Here is a 21,151-nt window from a genome sequence, read left to right as displayed (position 1 = left end):
CACACACTACACAAAGAGAGAGACACAGACAAGACACTGAGACACACACACTCACACACTTCACAGAAAAGACACACACTCACAGAGACACACACACACTCACACACAGAGAGAGAGAGAGAGAGACAGACACACACACACACACACACACACACACACAGTCTCCAGCATTCACACTAATATAACTGGTAATGACTCAGGAATAAAAAAAAACATAATATATGCGCGTCCCCTTTAAGAGAGCCTCGGGTGACGTCATGGCCTCAGTCGCTTTGTTTGTGTCGAGCTGTTGGTTTTCAGCTGTATCACAATCAGACCCGTTTGGACCGACGCTCACACAGCTAGCTTTTACCTCTGTGTTGTTAACCTGCCTATAAGTCCATTTTAACGGGTTATTTTACTGGTTTTAACTGTGTAATAACAGTGATAGATATGCCGTCCGACAGACCGTTCAAACAGAGGCGGACATTTGGTAAGAAAATCACATTTATATTTAAGCATCTGAAGGCGGTTAGGTTAGCTAGCCGGCCTGTTGCTAACACTAAGCTAGCCCACTGAGTATGTTGTTGACAAGTGTAATGACAGGTTGTTTACTGTGTTTGTGTGGCTATTACAAGTGATTTAGAAGCCGTTTATAGCTAGATAATAAGGCATAAGCGTTATATAGCGTGACGTTTTGGGTATATCGGTTTTTAAAAGGTTGTTTAGGGCTAAAAAGGGTCGGTAAACAATCTCAATTTAACTGTAAATGCCATTTTTACACTACAGTGAATATCTCCTGTTTAGCTGGTTGTGTTGTTATCTCTGTGGCTGCTAACCGTTTAAAGGCCAACTGGGTCACTCCTTGTTTTTTTTTTATATTTGCGATTTCTACGGTGGCCCTGAGAGCTCAAGACAATGCAACTTGAGAAAACGAATGCAAATGGTCAAAGCGTAGGCAAATTAAGAAATACATCTTCAGCAGTTTTATAACATATTGCATCGGCAGCACTTGTAAAATACCACAACACATTTAAAAGTACCTCAAATAAACCACAACTAATTAAGAAAATGGCTGAAAATATAATAAATAATGATGAGAATACACTGTATTGGTTAAACCCTTTCAGAATAATGTTACAAAGTGTTACACAGAGCAACAGCAATTTAAAAATGTGTACTCAAAATAAAAGTGAAAAACAGCAAGAAAAGTATTTAGATAAAGTTCTTATAACCAGGACGAAACGGTGATACTATTGTATAAACAAAACATTTGTACAGGTGAAGGGGAATCGTTTGTTATTATTATGAAATAATTAATGAATTTAAAGTTGATATAAAATAAGAAGACATCAGATTAAAACTTCCTATTATGAGTTCAAACCCAGGATAGATGCACAGGCAGTTTCAGGTTTGTACATAAATGAGCAGCAAGTCATGATAATAATAATAATAATAATAATAATAATAATAATAATAATAATAATAATAATAATAATAATAATAATCAAATCAGTTTTATTTGTATAGCCCAAAATCACAAATACATTTGTCTCAGTGGGCTTTACATTTCATACAATATGATACAATATGATACAATATGACACCCTGCCCTTACACCCTTAGCTCGGCTGAGAAAAAACTCCCAGTAAAAAACCCTTTACCGGGATTAAAAAGAAAATTGAAGAAATCTCAGGGAGAGTCGACAAAGTAAGGGATCCCTCTCCCAGGACGGACATACTGCAATAGATGTCATAATAATAATAATGATTTTATTCAGGACACAATGGCAGGTCCATAGTACACCAAAAAAATAGGACAATATGTACAAAAAATAAAAGCATAGCATCAATATCTATGTCATATATTTTTTAAAGCTTTTTGATTGTAGTGTAGTTGTTGCAGTTGTTATTTGTATAGCAGTATGTATTGTTTACATTCTAAAACACATGTCGTTTATACTGTTTATTTGGTTATAATAATAGTTATATTAAAAAAATAATAGTCATAATAATTATACATTATTCCTTATCCCTGATATATTTGACACACAACACAGTAAATTGATTATTATATATTTCAGTGCTCACTTTAAAACATGTGGGGCCCTGCTGCTGTAAACAACAACAGTTACTTTCCAGGAAGCTTTCTAACTTCAAACAGTGTTCCAGGGATCTACATTTTCCTGTGAGGAAAGTTTGTCTATTCAGTTATGAGAGAGAGAGAGAGAGAGAGAGAGAGAGAGAGAGAGAGAGAGAGAGAGAGAGAGAGAGAGAGAGAGAGAGAGAGAGAGAGAGAGAGAGAGAGAGAGAGAGAGAGAGAGAGAGAGAGAGAGAGAGAGAGAGAGAGAGAGAGAGAGAGAGAGAGAGAGAGAGAGAGAGAGAGAGAGAGAGAGAGAGAGAGAGAGAGAGAGAGAGAGAGAGAGAGAGAGAGAGAGAGAGAATGATGTAACATGTAGTCCTGGCTCCTCCCTTCAAAGGCAAAGAGTCACATTACAACATGAACCTGTGAGCACGTGCAGCAGGATACTGTGTCTGCACAAGATGTTTCTCCCTTTCGAGCAACACACCACATGTTTGTTTACTGCTAATAAAGAACGGTTGAAGCTGCTGATAATAGTAATAATAATAACAGGCCTTTGCTAAAGCTAATGCTACTGTGACATGAAATACATTACATTAAAAAAAATATTTTGCAAACATTTAAAAATAAATTACTTTCTGGACCAAATAAGTGATGTTTTAAAGTAATTTAAAACATGGCTCAATTGGCCCAAACTTATATATATTCTATTATATCTTAAAGGCCTCACAAATTGATGGTTGCTCCTGTTGTACTTAACCTTAAAACTGGTTAGCGTCTAATACAGCGTCTTTAGTTGTGTATTTTGACTGGCTTGAAGTAAATGACATACCAACAAAAAATATATATAGGCTATATTTTTCTTCAACTGTGGTGGTAGTAGATTTCTTTTTTTTAAATAATACATTTCTTTTACTATCTTGACAAAATAAGTGATTTTTTTTAAATAATTTTGAACATGGCCTTTGCTAAAGATAATGTGACAGCGACCCAAACTGGCCTAAACTCATTAACAGATTCTACACTACTACATACTCCTGAAACTGGTGTGTGTGTGTGTGTGTGTGTGTGTGTGTGTGTGTGTGTGTGTGTGTGTGTGTGTGTGTGTGTGTGTGTGTGTGTGTGTGTGTGTGTGTGTGTGTGTGTGTGTGTGTGTGTGTGTGTGTGTGTGTGTGTGTGTGTGTGTGTGTGTTGTGATATTTTAATTGGCCTGAAGTAAATGACATACATTAAATAAAAACATTCTTTATACATTTTTCCTCTGGACATAAGAAGTCATGTTTTAAAACTAAATAACTACAGTTTTGTTTTTTGTAAAATTTGGATTTTAAAGGTGCAGTGTGTAATATGACATCATCAAGAAAGTTCTACAAAGTTCTAGAATGCAACGCTCCCTGGGTAACCCCAACCCTTTAGAATAATAACAGAAGCTACAGTGGCCTTCAAGGACAAGAACAATTCTAAATTTTAAACAATGCACCTGATGACATTCCAACTATGACACTTTCAAGATGGCGGCACTAGGCCTTGGTCCAAAATATGCAGAAATATGGACATATATGAGACCCTTTCTAAGGAAAAAATAATAATTAAAAAAAATAATTCAGCTATTATGCACTAAATTAAATGTACTTATGGATATTATAATAGCTTTCTACAAAATCTGCTAGGAAATAAAACCCAAAATTCTACACACTGCAGGTTTAATAAAATTTCGTCATTAAAATAGTAATACATAATTCTAACTTGTCATAGCCATAGGGAGGAACCCTGTGTGTGGCTGTGACTGGTTGGCCTTGAACTGATCCTGCTAATCTGTTTTATATCTGCTCCACTGCTGTTTGTCTGTGTCACAGTCACACTGACACACATCACTGCTGTTACATCACAATCAAATACTTTGACCAGTGCTACCACACACACACACACACACACACACACACACACACACACACACACACACACACACACACACACACACACACACACATTTTACCCTCACTGGGGAACAAGACTTGATTAGTTAAAGATGTAGTCAGTGATTCTGGAGAACGCTTGTTGTCAAAATCACTTTTTGTCAAAATCAGTGAATATCTCCTCATGATCCGCTACCTGTCTGTTCTGTGTGTGAGCTGAAACACAAAAAAAAAACTGTTAATACACAGCCTAGGCTCTGTAAACTGGTCTGTTAATTAAGGGTATGTAAAGGTTAGCAACATGCCAGTTTACAGAGCCTAGGCTTTGTATTAAGACTTGCTTGTTTTTTCAGTGCACACACAGTACAGACAGGTAGTGGATCATGAGGAGATATTCACTGATTTGGACAACAAGCGTTCTCCAGAATCACTGACCTTTAACACAACAAATAGGGATATGGTTTTAATAATTTTGGTCATTCATACATCCGTGCTCGTTTGTACACTATGTCCCAAAATAAATAGTGTGTTTTAAAGCTGCAGTGTGTAGAATTTTGGGTTTTATTTCCTAGCAGATTTTGTAGAAAGTAATTATAATATCCATAAGTACATTTACTTTAGTGCATAATAGCTGAAAAAAAAATGTTTGAATTATTTTTTTCTCCCTCAGAAAGGGTCTCATATATGTCCATATTTCTGCATATTTTGGACCAAGGCCTAGTGCCCCCATCTTGAAAGTGTCATAGTTGGAATGTCATCAGGTGCATTGTTTAAAATGTAGAATTGTTCTTGTCCTTGAAGGCCACTGTAGCTTCTGTTATTATTCAAAAGGGGTGTGGTTACCCAGGGAGCGTTGCATTCTAGAACTTTGTAGAACTTTCTTGATGATGTCATATTACACACTGCACCTTTAATGGAGTGTTTTCTCGAGGTATAAATACATTTCCCAACTGTTATTTTTAGCAAAGTCTATTTTAAGGTTGAAAGTTGTTTTGATAATGAATTGTGTATTTTTTTTTCGCCCACAGCCGACCGATGCAAAGAGGTGCAGCAGATCAGGGACCAGCATCCCAACAAGATCCCTGTAAGCAAGTCACCACACTCACATGCACACACACACACACTCACTCACTCACTCACTCACTCACTCACTCACTCACTCACTCACTCACTCACTCACTCACTCACTCACACACACACACACACACACACACTCACTCACTCACTCACTCACTCACTCACTCACTCACTCACTCACTCACTCACTCACTCACTCACTCACTCACTCACTCACTCACTCACTCACTCACTCACTCACTCACTCACTCACTCACTCACTCACTCACTCACACACTCACTAAGGTTACTAAATGCATGAAGTAAATACGTTTTTAATTCTTTCTTTCTCACAAATCCGATGTCCACGCCATGTTTGACGGTAGTAAAACATGAAAATAGATATAATATATAATTTGAATATCTTTCTTTAAAATATATAGTAAGTGTAATGGCTTTTCCTGTAGCATTACTCCGAGGGGTAAGGGTTAGACGGAAGTGACACACTGAGAGAGACAGACAGACAGACACACACACACTGAGAGAGACAGACAGACAGACAGACACACACACACTGAGAGAGACAGACAGACAGACACACACACACTGAGAGAGACAGACAGACAGACACACACACACTGAGAGAGACAGACAGACAGACACACACACACTGAGAGAGACAGACAGACAGACACACACTGAGAGAGACAGACAGACAGACACACACTGAGAGAGACAGACAGACAGACACACACACACTGAGAGAGACAGACAGACAGACACACACACACTGAGAGAGACAGACAGACAGACACACACACACTGAGAGAGACAGACAGACAGACAGACACACACACACTGAGAGAGACAGACAGACAGACACACACACACTGAGAGAGACAGACAGACAGACACACACACACTGAGTCTGACGCGTGTGTGAATGAATGCAATGTCCAGAAGAAGCCGCATTGTCGGATATGTCAATCCCTTTATTGACTACAGAAAACAAACTGTTCCAAAGGTTATTGTTTCTTCATATAAACACAAAATAGGCTGTTCCCAGTGTACAGACATTTGTCAAAAACTGTGGTTGCGTTCCGAATCTCCTCCTCTTTCTTTTTTCTATTCTACATACTACATCCGACGATAAAAATAATCTAGTCAGGATGCAGTATGCATACTATTGGGACATACTTCACTCTCTTATTTCATCATAACATGGCTCCTTGATCTTGCCTCTTGCTTTTATATCCGTCGCATCCCTGTTTGTTTTCATATGGAGGCTTCGTCGATGTGACGTCATTTCACGTGCGCACTGGATTGTGGGTCAGAATCGCCCAAATAGGATGCACTTTTCAACACTAACAATCTTGGCCGCATGAAGTAGGACATCCGGGTACTTCTAACCATCCTAAATTTGGCCACAAGAATCGGGACATCCTAAATCTTTTTTCTACATACTATATAGTAGAAAGTATGCGATTCGGAACGCAACCTGTGTGGCCTTCCCCATTACACACCTGAATCTGATCCCAGGTTGCCAGGTATTCATGCTATCCACCCTCTGCAGACACCAAGGCCACACCTCTTTATAATTAATTAAATAAACAAAACAAAACAAACATGAACAGCAATTTGGCTCCAACAGTAAGGATAACACGAGTAGTAGCCCTGTTTGTGGACGTCTATCCATCAAAACTATGACGTAGGTCCTTAGCAACGGTCATTATACCCTTGACAGCGGTCTGTCTTGCTGGAAATAACAGACCTGTAGAATGTTGTGATTTACATAGGATTCTCAAAGTGCCATGTAATAAAACAGCTATAAATGACGTGTACAATAACTTGATATGTTGTGTGTGTTGTTGCTAGGTGATCATTGAGAGATACAAGGGAGAGAAGCAACTTCCTGTTCTGGACAAAACCAAGTTCCTGGTTCCAGACCACGTGAACATGAGCGAACTGGTGAAGATCATCAGGTACAGAGAGAGAGACAGACAGGCAGAGAGACAGACAGACAGGGAGACAGACAGGGAGACAGGGAGGAAGGGAGACAGGGAGGGAGACAGACAGGGAGGGAGGGAGGGAGGGAGACAGACAGACAGACAGACAGACAGACAGGGAGGGAGACAGACAGACCACGTCAACATGAGTGAACTGGTCAAGATCATCAGGTACAGACACAGACAGACACTGAGTGACACAAACACACACAGCTCTCTGATATCGTTCTCTCCTTCCCCCCAATTCACAGACAGATCAAAAAATGAAAGACATTACAAACTCATAACAATAACTTTGTGTTGTAATTTTAAATTGTATTTTACGTCTAATGTATTTGAACTGTTTTAAGGGGCTTCTGTCACTTATCAGGCCGCCATTGTAAATAACAACTTATTCTTCTTTTTTTTTTTTTTTTTTAAGATATTTTTGGGGCATTTTTATGCTTTATTTGATAGAGCAGAGAGACAGAGTTGAAATGGGGCAGAGAGGGGAGTGACATGCAGAGAACGACCGCGGGTGGGAATCGAACCCGGGTCTGCTGCCCGGGAGGGGGACGCCCTACCAACTGAGCTAAAGGCGCCCCCTAACAACTTATTCTTAATGACTTGCCTGTATAAATAAAGGTGAAAAAAAAAACACGAAAAATTCAATCTATACGGAAGTTTTCCTTTTAGTATTATTTTTAATAATTGTATTTATTCTGCAGGCGCAGGTACACACATTCACAACCACACACTAGACAACACCACACTCCAAGCAACTCAAAAACTTCAATATCTTTTCCCGTGTATGTGTGTCTCTCTCCGAGGCGTCGTCTGCAGCTGAACCCGACCCACAGAGAGACACACATAGACAGACACACAGAGAGACAGACAGACACACACACACACACACACACATAGACACACACAGACACACACAGACACACAGAGACTCATAATATATTTCCCTGTCTCTCTCCCAGGCGTCGTCTGCAGCTGAACCCGACCCACAGACAGACACACACACACACACACATAGACACACACAGACAGACACACAGAGAGACACACACACACACACACAGACACACAGACAGACAGACAGACACACACACACATAGACAGACACACACACACACACACACACACACACACACACACACACACACACACACAGAGACTCATAATATATTTCCCTGTCTCTCCCAGGCGTCGTCTGCAGCTGAACCCGACCCAGGCTTTCTTCCTCCTGGTGAACCAGCACAGCATGGTCTCAGTCTCCACCTCCATCTCTGAGATCTACGAGCAGGAGAGGGACGAGGACGGATTCCTCTACATGGTCTACGCCTCCCAGGAGACATTCGGCTGCTAGGACACACACACACACACACACTGAGAGAGACACACACACTGAGAGAGACACACACTGAGAGAGACGGACACACACACACACTGAGACACACACACACTGAGACAGACAGACAGACAGAGAGAGACAGACACACAGACAGAGACACACAGACAGACAGACAGACACACACAGACACTGAGAGAGACAGAGAGACAGACAGAGAGAGACAGACGCACAGACAGACACACACGCAGAGACAGACAGACAGACAGAGACACACACACACACACACACACACACACACAAAGACAGAGTGTGGCTGTGTGTGTGTGTGTGTGTTAGGGCTGTAAAATTGTGGTTTCATTACTATACAATATTACACACACACACACACACACACACACACACACACACACACACACACACACACAGAGAGAGAGAGAGTAGGGCTGTGTTGTAGTCAAAACACACTTCTAATGTTGGTCAGTAGGTTCGACACTAGCTAGAGACACCAGAAGAGAGAGAGAGAGAGAGAGAGAGAGAGAGAGAGAGAGAGAGGGAGAGAGAGAGAGAGAGAGAGAGGGAGAGATAGTGTTTTAAATGTTTTGTTTTGTTATTGTTGCTCTCACACAGACTGAGTTCTGAAGTCAAGCCTCATTTCCACTGACAATTCGGTTCGGTACGGTATGCATTTAATTGCATTTCCACTGTCAAAAGTTGGACAGGGTACCAACATAAACCAACCTATTTTGTTCACCCTTTCGTTGGGGTTACCAAGCCGTCCTAAATGGGGGTGGAGCTACACACTGCCGTCCATTGATTGGTCGACAGAATCATAATTTCCGTGTGGGAGATATAGCGATAAACGTCCGTGTGTAATCTCCTCGGCCACAGTGAAGAGAGTCTTGTGTTTAGAGGAAAATGGCGGCACTACACTCTTTGTTTATTGTGTGGCGTTTTTTCCTCCAAATTGAGTTAATCAGCGGGCTACACTGCGTCCCACTATGATGATGTCACCATAGTTAAAGACGCAGTGTGTAGAATTTATCGGCATTGTGTGAACCGTGCCAAACAGACCTGTACTATTCAGTGGAAACGAGGCTTTTATTTTGAAAAAGCTGGGGACAAAACCCAAGTTATGATTCTGCATGGAGTTTGGAATCTAAGACTAAAACTTGATTTTCATCTTAAAACCTAAATGTTAACCAGGCATTTGTTTTGCAAGCCAGTCTGATTTTAGGATGTCTTTTTAAAGTCACTGCTTAAAGGTGCCACGAGGAACTTTTAAATATTTCTGAAACAGTCTCATTTTTCCCTCTGAAGATCATAAATTACATGTAACAGCAAACGAGACCATCAGTGCTAAAGAATGCTATTTTTTTTTTAAATAGTTTTTCTTAATGCCTTTTTCATGGGGTATACGCTCACCCAGGAACAACAGCTGGCGTGGTAAAAACACTACCGCTTTTGTCCAAAGGGGGGGTGCTAGAATTAACACAATCTGAAAGTTCCTCTGAGCACCTTTAGTTGCTGTGTTGGTGTATAAGCTCATTTCAGCAGCATTAGTACAAGCTAAACGATGGGCTCAACGTGATTTATTTGACCTTTTAACTTTTTTTTAAAACTCTCTTTTTAATTAATTTTTAAATGTTTTTGTTTTTCCGTTATGAGATATTAGCTGTAGTTTAGTTTGTGTTACGTAGCTAATAATCCTGAGTTTGTTTCAAATCGTTCATTTGCTGTCAGCGTCAAGCTCAACTTGCCATCGAGTAGCTGACAATCTTGTGTTGAAAAGAAAAGTCAAAAATCTGTAATATTTTGTCAAATTTAACAGAAATTACAGAAATAGTACACGTGCAATATTCACCCTCTCACACACACCTCGGAAGACACTTTACAACAGCACTACTCCAGTCCCTCCCCTTGGAAAGCTGCTGTATTTAGCATTAGCAAAGGCATTAGCATCCACTAGCTTAAAACACCGCTACATCACTTTAAAAATGCATGTAAAAAGCTGTAATCAACCGACTAAATGTGTCTTTTTTTTGTCCTTGTAAGCACAACACACCTACAGTATCACTATTCACCTGTCTTCCTGCACAAGGCACCAGCATATTTAGTTTTATTTTATTTTATTTAACCACACATACGTTAAATGTCATAAATCAGGTGAAGCAGATTTGAAGGCCTATCTATCCGGTAGACGTTAGGCAGTGGAAGCAACGAGGGAGATGCAGTGAAATACTGGATTGTTTTTTCATGCTTGGGATTGTACAGAGGAGTGTAAGGGCCAGTGGCGAGGGGAAAATTAGATTACGTTTATTTTATTTTATGCACTTCAAGATTTTAAAAAAAAAAATCTGGTGAAAAAAGTTGACATTTTTTAGATTAAGCTAAATATTTCTGGACTGCAGTTGAATTGGAAAGTTCGACAGATTGGGATTTCTTCTGGGATCCATAACTAATAAGCAAAACGTTATTAAAACCCAAAAGATGCAGCTTTGCTATCGTAATGCGTAAGTCATTTTTAGTCTTAATACTTGAAGTCAAACAAAAATAAACAAAACATAGTTTAATTTATTTTCTCACCCCTTAGCCCGAATACTCTCTTCTAGGATTGGGTTTCTTCGAGTTAAAAAAAAATAAAAAATGGAAATATAGGGTATGAGAAAATGAACATTAGTAGGCGAGCATTTATCAAGGCTTGAACTGACACTGTTGGTTAGGACTAGCAGCACAGGGGGAGACAGTCTCCACACAGGCAAATATATCTTCACAAGCAAGTATGATCGATTCGGTTGATTACAATGAATGATTGCGTTTTGAGTGCGTTTGGACACTTTGATTTTCAATTTTCCAAAACTTTGGACAATTTTAAAAGGTCAATAAATTCATCACAATTGCTATTTGAGTAGAGTTGTCGCAGAATGTGCTTGGCAGGCACTAGTCGAGAAGTACAGATGCATTTAAAAAAAAAAATTAAAATCATGAAAAAGTCCATTCAAAAGGTGAAATTTACATATATTCTAGATTCCCTACACAAAATGAAATATGCCAGGAATTTATTTTGCTTTAATTGGGATGATTACAGTTTATAGCTCATGAATATAAAAAAAACGGTGTCTCAAAATGTTTAGAGTATTACATAAAACCAATAGAAAAAAATGGATTTTTAATACAGAAATGTCAACCTCCTAAAAAGTATTTTTATTTCACTGTATGTGTAAGGAATCTAGAATACATGAAAGATTTACTTTTGGATTAAATTACGGGGGGGGGGGGAACGTCATTGAGATTCTAGTATTTCGTTAACCTCATAATCATATTTACTCTACTCTTTTACTCTACATATACATCTACTCTATATCTACTTTATCCAGCTCTATATCCCTTAAAATATGACTTTGGCAATGATGCTATTAGGCTAACGAAAAGTAGATAAAGTAGAGTAGAGTAAATATGATTTAGGCAATTATGCTGTGAGGCTAATGATTTTTAGATTCACCTGTAGATCCTTGGAAAGCATTTTGGCTAAGGCTTGGTGATATAATACGTCCCTGATTTGATATATCTGTCCATTGTGAGGTCGCGTCTCCTCCCTGGCTTGTACTGAAACGCTGTGTGTGTCACCGTAGCATTACACAAAATAAAATGTATTTAATGTTGGAAATGAATGAGCTTCTTTTGCACATAAATTAATATTAATAAAAATATAAAAAAAAGGAGTTGGCATAGGATTTTATTTTTTAGGAATTACTGTATCTATACATAACAATTAATTATATCTTCTGTTTTTGTATCAGCTCCTCTGTTGTATGTTTGTCTGTCAGTGTCTGCCTTTAAGAAGAATTTATAGACACATAGGGTTGTAATGCACTACAAACCTTGCATGTTTTCGACTTTGTTTTTATTATTATTATTATAAATGTATATTGATTTTACACAATAGATAGCCTATAATTGTATTGTTTTAATTTTGAATTTTTAGTTGTTCCCCAAAACCAAAAACTGAAAATATGTGTATGTTTGAAAAAAAAAAAAAAGTGTATGGCGTATAAACGAACCTATAATCGAACTGTGTTACAAAGTTGTTGTTTTTCTTTAGGCTTTCTGACATGGAGGGCTGTACATAGACGCATTGCTGCAACCTTATTCAAAGCATTTGCCAATTAAAATAAAAAAATTGTTGCCTTTAAATGTTGTTCTTGTCTTTAATGTCATGCACAGATGAAACACGAGAGTAAAAGAATTCTAGAATAAATCATACATTGCGTTCTAATAAAAAAAACTGGTCTGGTTTCTTGACACTTGAACCAAAATTGTTCTTATACCTTCAATTTAGAAGTGAAAACTAAACTTTAGCAGTAGCAGAAAACGTTATTGTCCCCGTGGGGCAGTTGGGTTTGCGGCACAGTCGCACTTCATGACAGGACATCAGACATAATGACACAAACAGATAGTCCATACATCAGACACTGACAGAGATAACATGAAGAACATACATTACACACTACAATGTACTGTACACCTTTGGACATGACCAGGCCAGCTGGACATCTAGCTTAGTATGACTGATTTAAGGCTTTTATGGCTTGTGGTACAAAAGAGAATTTGGATCTGTTCTTGGTCATAAGGGGTAGGCAGAAACGACGACCTGATAGCAGTAGTTTAGAATGGGATGCCAGGGGGTGTGTACAGTCACAAACAATGTTATTGGCCTGTTGGCATCAACTTGAAAAGATTACCAGTATACATTTACTTCCATACTGGTTAGCGTGCAAGAACAATGTTTAAGATGTCCCAATGTATGATGTCCATTACAGTTTGATGTGGTGACTAAATCCCTTCACAATTTGCAGTTTAATGGCTGTTCTACAGTTCAGATAAATACATTCAGAGACTTGTACATTAAAGGTGAAGTAAGCGATGTATTTATGGGAATATACGTGTGTGTGTGTGAGGACCCCCTCTGGAGTGTGGTAACTTGAGAGGGGAGATGAGTGTGACGGGAGAATTATTTTCTGTGATGTTTTACTCAGACATCTGTGAATTGTATAATGCTCACTGAATAAGTAAATGTTCAAACCTTCTGCTAAAGTTAAGTACCATTTGCGAGGGGGGCAATAAAGGATGTTTAAGGAAGACAGCTCCTTAAACCTGCAGTGTAGAATTTGGGGTTTTATTTCCTGGCAGATTTTGTAGAAAGTAATTATAATATCCATAAGTACATTTGATTTAGTGCATAATAGCTGAAAAAAAATTTTTGAATTATTTTTTTCCCCTTAGAAAGGGTCTCATATATGTCCATATTTCGGCATATTTTGGACCAAGGCCTAGTGCCGCCATCTTGAAAGTGTCATAGTTGGAATGTCATCAGGTGCATTGTTTAAAATTTAGAATTGTTCTTGTCCTTGAAGGCCACTGTAGCTTCTGTTATTATTCTAAAGGGTTGGGGTTACCCAGGGAGCGTTGCATACTAGAACTTTCTAGAACTTTCTTGATGATGTCATATTACACACTGCACCTTTAAGAGTTTAATTGTTTTATGACCTAACATATGTAAAAACGTTTTCTATATTGTGTTTACCAACTGAGTGTATTTGTGTTGACACTTCAACTGATGTAACAGATGTAAACACATTTAACTGCATAGGAGGCTGCACGTTTGAAGTGATGTTTGGCATTCCTCCGATCCTCATTCATGGGAAGAGTGGTCTGACCCTTTTCAGCTGAATCGAATTTGGATTTCTGTTTGGTAAATGGTAAAAGGACTTGACTTATAAAGCGCCTTCTAGCCGATTTTCTCAGCCCCAAAGCGCTTTACATATCTTACCACATTCACCCATTCATACACACACTCATTCACCGATGGCAGTAGCTGCCATGCAAGGCGCTCTCTGAACCATCGGGAGCAATTTGGGGTTCAGTGTCTTGCCCAGGGACACTTCGACACTTGGCGGGGAGACGGGGGATCGAACCTCCGACCCTGCACTCCAAAGGTGATCTCCCTACCCACTTCGCCACTGCCGCCCAGTGTTTGTTTTCTATCTACTTGGAATAAATCCGTAAATGTTTGAGAAGTTTCAGTTCATTTATTCCCACAAGGTTTAACTGATTTAAAAACTTCCCCGACAGTAAAAAAAAAAAACTCAATAAGATTACAATTAGTTTTCCAAGAATGACCTGGCCAAGAAAGCCGCACTGTGACATAATACATAAGACAAGTAAGTTTATTAGTCAATTTAAACTAGGCACATTTAAATTTGTCTTTTCTCATCTCCCCTCTCAAGTTCCCACACTCCAGAGGGGGTCAGAGCGCAGGGTCAGCCATAGTACAGCGCCCCTGGAGCAGTTTGGGTTTAAACCTGCAGTGTGTAGAATTGTGGGTTTTATTTGCTAGCAGATTTTGTAGAATGTAATTATAATATCCATAAGTACATTTAATTTAGTGCATAATATCTGAAAAAAATGTTTTGAATTATTATTTTTTCCCTTAGAAAGGGTCTCATATGTCCATATTTCTGCATATTTTGGACCAAGGCCTAGTGCCGCCATCTTGAAAGTGTCATAGTTGGAATGTCATCAGGTGCATTGTTTAAAATTTAGAATTGTTCTTGTCCTTGAAGGCCACTGTAGGTTACCCAGGGAGCGTTGCATTCTAAAACTTTGTAGAACTTTCTTGATGATGTCATATTACACACTGCACCTTTAAGTGTCTTGCTCAAGGACACAATGGTAGAGATTATGGGCACCGTAGATCTAATACCAGCCATCACTAGTATTAACAAAAAAAACACCCTCCTGCCCAGTGCCGGGGATCCAACCAGAGACCTCATTATAACTGGTTTGCCCTTTTTCCTCTCGGCCCCTACCATCCCACACAATCAAGCACATACAGTTGTCGTACACCACATTCAGCATTCAATTGAAATACAAAATATGCCACAAATATGAAAGTTAAAAATGAGTTTCTTAGAGATTTCGAGTAGGCATTCCGGCCTCAGGGGGTGTTAACTACTGGGAAAATCAGAAACCCCCCATACTTCCCAGTACAATCAGCCCTCCTGTTCGCATACCAAAGAGTCCATCCCTCCCCCTCCTGTTACCTCTGCAGTGTTCTTCACAGCTGCCCATGTGTGAAGAACAAATAAAGTTTGATTGATTGAACAACATGCTATCCTCCAGAATCACTGACTTCACCTTTAAGAGTAGTAACGTATCTTGTTGTCATGTCTCACACTTTCAGTTGACAATCAGTCGCTGAAACGATGTTATTTTGAAACAGATGTTTATTCTTAATTTGGATTATCAGCTTCTGGTTCCACGTACAAAAGTCAGAATAATACAACATCAACAAATGCTAAAATTGACTAAATATCATAACGTTTGTTTTAAGGTAAAAGCAATCAAACCAAACAATAAAAATATAATAAACAAAGTGAAATCATTTTACATGTGAAAAGTCGACAGTAGCAAGAAAAGGATAAAAACAGTAAATAACTGAACTCAAACTAAAATAAACAGTTATTTGGAAAATGAGGCAGCAGGAGGTTGCAGCTTTGGAAAGGAAAATTAAGAGATTTTTCCCCTTTAAGCTAAAAAACTTCATGACGAATATGATAATCCTCCTTATCTCTTACTCCTCTTGTTTCACTGTCACCCCCAAATTCAACCAGTTTGATTTCACTACAATCAATGTGTGTGTTGAGTCGACGTCACTGCAAATAAGCGGTCAACCCTCAACTGATCTTTCAAATAAAAATAAAGGTTAAATGAAATAAATGAAAAATGTGTGTTTCCACTGGCTCCTCTTTTTCAATTCAGCACAAAACTGAGACAGGAAGTCAGACACAGAATCAACATGAAAACATCCGGTAAAACTCAGAATCAAACACTCCCTGTAAACATCAGATCGTGCTTCAGGTAACTACAGCAACCAAACGCCATAGTGTGTGAAGCGTGGAGTCAACTGATTTCAGGTCTTTAAGATTCTGACCCATGGACAAGGAGAAGCTCACCGAGGGGATCGAGAATACCTACAAGGGAGCAGGTACAGCTGATCTTCACTGGGAGGATCTGGAGAGGCACATTACCATCCCCACTGAAAATCAATGGAAACATCCTCTCAGTGAAAGGGTGTGTGATGGTGTGTATATTTGTTTCAAGATCAGAGAACATCAGTTTTCCCTTGTTCCAGTCCAGAGTCACTCTGATCTTCTGGAACTTCTTCTCCAGTTGGAGAACAGTGGACCGAGCTGGTGGTAACCATTCCTTAAATTCACCTTTTTTGAACTCTAGTCCCCAGAACCCAGACCGCATGGGTCCCTTCCTCTGGACAGACTCTTCTAACACACCCAGTAACCAGCTTGTACTGTCTCCAACCAGGACGTCCCAGCTGTGAGTCCCTGAGTTAAAGCCCTCAGAGCTCAGGACAGAACCGAAACAATCAAACCTCTCTGGATTATCAGGAAGCTGCTGATACTCTCCTCGTCTCACACTGGTCAGATCTTCAGACAGGATGACTACTGGATAAGCAGTGTTTGGGTCCAGAACCAGAGGAGTGTAGGAGACCACGTCCTTCATCTTGTTCCAGATGTTGAAGGTCAGGTTGCCCAGGTGTTTGGCCTCGTCTATCAGAGCTCCTGAGAGCAGCTGTGGATCATCTGGCAGGAGGCGCTGCTGGACTCTTTCCACTGCAGCCTTGTAGTTGAGCAGGAATGAGACGTCTTCAGCTCTCAGCTGCTCCTCTGTGGCTCTGACTGTGTCTGAAAGAGCTGCTATCTCTCTGCTAAGAGCCTCCATCTTCTCCTTCATCATCTGACTCTTCTGCTCCTCTTCCTCCCTCAGTGCAGCCAACCTGGCTTTCTCCTCGTCTTCTAGAAACTGGTGAAGCTTCTTAAACTGATCCTGAATCTGTGTCTCTGTGCGTCGGGCCTGGACCTTTATGTGTTTTGTTGTTTGACAACACCTCCTTTTAACTTGTACAGAAAGATGTATCTTCTCCTTTAAGGGCTCCAGAGTTTCCTGAAGTTCCTTCCTGTGTTGTTGTTCAGCTTCATCGATGGGTCTGAATCTGTGGTCCCTGTGTTCATCTGAATCTATGCAGATAAAACAAATTGGCTGCTGATGGTCCGGACAGAAGAGTTTGAGTTTCTCAGAGTGCAGACTGCAGAGAGCCTCTGAAGCTTTCTGATCTCTCTCCAGTAAGAAGGCCTCACACAGGTTCTTTAACACCAGGTTACAAGGAGGTTGTCTGTTTGAAGAAATTGTCTGACAAACTGGACACTGACGTTCTTGTTTCACTCTCCACCAGTTATTCAGACATTCTTTACAGAAGCTGTGGCTACATGCAAGAACAACAGGATCTCTAAACACTTCACAACAGATCGGACAGCTGAGATCCTCCTCTGATCTGGAAGCCATTTTGTCTGTGCAGCTGAAAACAGAGCAGACAGAAAGGTTCAAGTTGTGTCATTCAGTACAACAGGCCAACCCGCGGCTCCAGAGCAAACGTTTAATTGAGGATGCAACATATTACTGCCCGCTCTGCTTGGAGGGAGGTTCTCCGGTGATTAAACAATTTGAAAAATACACAGCAAAAAAAAAAATATGAAAATGAACTAAGGACGTTTTTAACAGAGTGGAGAGTTTATATTTTTTTGGTTGAACGTAATAGCAAGCTGTTCGAAAATATCGTAGTCTGTTAACCAGAGTTGTAGAAGGAAAAACAAGTAGAAGATTTATTTAAAAGCTTAAAAGGTTCATTATCTAAATATAGATAAATAGAGTGAGCAGAAACATGTCGGCCTACATGGAGCTTACTGGTTCTCAAAAAGCGTCCCCAGTAAGACTGAAGTTAAAAATGGTGGGACAATGTTATATGGAAACAAATACATCATGTCTCATTGGTTGACTATGTGTTAGAGGCTGGCCGTAGATGTTAGGCTTGACCTCCCTTCTGGCTGGTCTTCCAATGGCATAAGATACATTTCATAGTTTACACCACCCTGCTCATGAGAGAGGTCGTTGCTAGGCCGGTTGTCATGTGCTGGCACATCCCACACAAATGGTTCTCCCCTGACCTTGGGCAAAGTATCTACTGAAACGGCCTGCCTCTGTATGTACAGTGTTTTATGTGCACTTACAATATGGTGAGCCTAGAGTGACTCAGTGCTCAATAATGTGAAGTTAATAAACATACAAAAGCGTGCAAAATAAAGTAAGTGTAAAACGCACAAGAGTATAAAATTTAAATTATTCTCATGAAGCCATTCTGCCTTACATGCCAGGCATCATTAGCGCATTTTAAGGCTTCAAATCTTCAGCACCACTTCAGCTCACTCCATGCTAACAGATGTAAGTCCCACTAAGCAACATGCATAGTAATCTCTTGGTCTCTGACTGGTTGCCCACCCCTGCAATTCATGTTAGCACATGGAAGGAACGCAATGTGTGACTCAGGTCCAGCAGTGAACCTTAGTTACAGATGTATGTGACAATAAATGCATAACTAGAATAACATAATACCTGAGATTAGATCTAAAACATATGAATTAAGACAAACTTTGTCTACATGGGTAAGAAAAACTGAGCAGCACAGCAGCAATTAGCATGTACAGTCAGTTGTGGCTCCGCTAGCCCTCTAGTAACTTCACTGAGATTCACTTTAAGTCATGTTTCAGTCAAACTCACCGTCAGTGTGTGGAGTGTTCGCAGGGTGAAGCAGCAGTGGGAAGTCTCTCTGAGGAAGTTGTGAGTTTGTGTGAAAGCCGGGCATCAAGTGGTCAAGGCAAAATGGGAGAAACCATCTAGGGGCCCAATGGGGGGAGGGCCTTCAAAGATCCCTGGAATTTAAAGTTAGTTTTTGTTTTAAATAATTTTTTCTCAGTTAAAAGTGTTATTCCAAAATGTAAATTGGTTTAATAAATCGGCTGAGCGCCTACAGTACGTATCCAAAAACAATATTGAGATAGCCTATATAAACTCTCTGAGGCCACTCTGACCCCTCAACAAAAGGTGAAACATGATATGGTCTCACCCTGCATTCAGTTGCCATTCGGGGGAAGGGACAGAGTAAAAGCTGTATATTCAGAAAGTCTCACAGAGAAATGTTTGTAGAGGGGTCTGACCTGTTATTATGACTAAGAAACATCCCTGGAATATGTAACATTCAGCTTCCTAAAGTTCTAATTACTCAGCTCTTGATATTATGCTTTTTAAGTGTAGTGTTCCAGTGTACTCTCTGCTAAGCACTTCATCAACGTAGGGCTTTAAAATGTTTTTACTTTTGCCTTGGGATCACTAGGGATTGATGAATATCGAAATGATTTAGAAAATAATGTTCTAGTAAGCATAATACTACAAGAAAGCCTACATTTAACCACAGTAATGCTGTGAAATGCGGTGAGATTTCACACTGTGCAGACTTCAGTACATATCGAAATATCACAAAGATATCATGTCCCTAAAGCTGAGAACACACCGGGCGCGTTGGCGCTTTGGGCCAAAGCGACCAACGCGCCCGATCTGGCGCGTGGTCATTTTGTGTCAAAAAATGGTCCAACGCGCCCAAAAGCAACGCGCCTACGTCATGGCCTACGTAGATGAGCCCGCACGAAACTTATTTCCCCCCGCTTTTTCTATTGCTGATCAACCATGGCTGAGATAATCCCCATCGCTGCGCTCTATCTTTTGTGGGAGTCCGAGGAACGGAGCTACGCAGCTAGTCTCCCCCGATATATTTATTCCCCTAATCAACCATGGCTGCGATCAGATCCGACCCGACACAACAGCGTTCATGTCCACACAAAAACAACACCTACACGGCCAACAATTGTGCCAAAAAACAAATAAACAGCAAGTGAACGGAACAAATAGCCTTAAAACAGCATTGCAGATTCACGCCACTCGGAAATGAACACAAACAGCAAGGCAGCACCATACCAAACACATTTACAGCAGCATTGTGCACAGGGCAGTAGAAAATAAAGGCAAGTAGCCTACATTACCTGGCTGTGACGGGACCGTGGCTGGCGTAGATAGCCTATAGGGCAGGCATAAACACCGGTGCTTCGCTGTACTCGTTGTGAAAGTTCCCCGGATTTAGCCGTTATGTTTGGGTTCATTATATGGAGGTGGTGGCCGCACACAGCCGGGTGAGTTAGCTAACGCTATCCGACCGGTGCTAACTTGGTTTATCGGCTTAAGCACAGCCACACATATTCACTGAATTAACCAGGAAGCCCATTCTCCTGGCTCACTTTCCCCACCCGAGCGGCTTCATATCACCAGCCAGCCGCATTAACTCCACGGTGTTTATACAGTCTCGCACACACAGCGGTGATTATTTGCTCCTGGTTCACTTTCCCCACGTCTTGTAACCCCGAGCGGCTTCATACAGCACCAGGCAGCCAGCCGTAAATACATTTCCTACTCGGTGTTTGCCTCTGTGTTGTCACGGTCTCGCACACACAGCGGTGATTATTTGCGCCTCCATTTTGTCTCAGATTTTTCTGTCCTCTGGCTCTCTGCCAGTGACGTAGGGTCAAGCTCACCGCTGATTGGCCAACGCGGCTAAACGTCACGCGCCGGAGCGTTGAAAGTTCAATATTTTCATCTTTTTTTTGACGCTTTGCCGGCGCGGTGACGCTTTTTGACGCTTTGCCGGCGCGGTGACGCTTTGGCAACGCGCCCAAAGTGCCCAAAGCAACGCTTTGCCGCGGCCAACGGATCCTCGCGCCCCAACCAATGGTTCCCTATGCAAAAATAGGATTTTTCAA

The 21,151-nt window shown here is 40.5% G+C and overlaps 2 protein-coding genes across 2 annotated transcripts; one reads left to right on the top strand and one right to left on the bottom strand.

Moving 5' to 3' along the window:
* Positions 1-321: 321 nt before the first annotated feature.
* map1lc3a (microtubule-associated protein 1 light chain 3 alpha) lies at positions 322-8,737 on the top strand. Its single transcript, XM_080026973.1, has 4 exons — positions 322-472; positions 5,006-5,061; positions 6,909-7,015; positions 8,231-8,737. The coding sequence occupies exons 1-4, from the start codon at positions 433-435 to the stop codon at positions 8,391-8,393; spliced, it is 366 nt and encodes a 121-aa protein (XP_079883099.1). The 5' UTR covers positions 322-432; the 3' UTR covers positions 8,394-8,737.
* A 7,618-nt stretch (positions 8,738-16,355) lies between these two features.
* On the bottom strand, positions 16,356-17,795 carry LOC307249187 (zinc-binding protein A33-like; the record flags this gene model as incomplete). The annotated part of the gene is made up of 1 exon (XM_080025824.1): positions 16,356-17,795. One exon carries the CDS (start codon positions 17,793-17,795, stop codon positions 16,356-16,358), a length of 1,440 nt encoding a protein of 479 aa, XP_079881950.1.
* Positions 17,796-21,151: the final 3,356 nt, after the last annotated feature.

Source organism: Ammodytes marinus (assembly GCF_949987685.1).
Source record: "Ammodytes marinus genome assembly, chromosome: 4".
Taxonomy (NCBI): Eukaryota; Metazoa; Chordata; class Actinopteri; order Uranoscopiformes; family Ammodytidae; genus Ammodytes; species Ammodytes marinus.
The sequence above is the reverse complement of the archived record's forward strand: the minus strand, read 5'-3'. Positions and strand labels throughout refer to the sequence as shown.

Bases quoted from the DNA above. Each gene is read 5' to 3' on its own strand.
- map1lc3a (XM_080026973.1), top strand. From the start codon at position 433: ATGCCGTCCGACAGACCGTTCAAACAGAGGCGGACATTTG. The intron at 473-5,005 runs GTAAGAAAATCA...TTTCGCCCACAG, and splicing joins CAAACAGAGGCGGACATTTG to CCGACCGATGCAAAGAGGTG. The intron at 7,016-8,230 runs GTACAGAGAGAG...TGTCTCTCCCAG, and splicing joins GAACTGGTGAAGATCATCAG to GCGTCGTCTGCAGCTGAACC.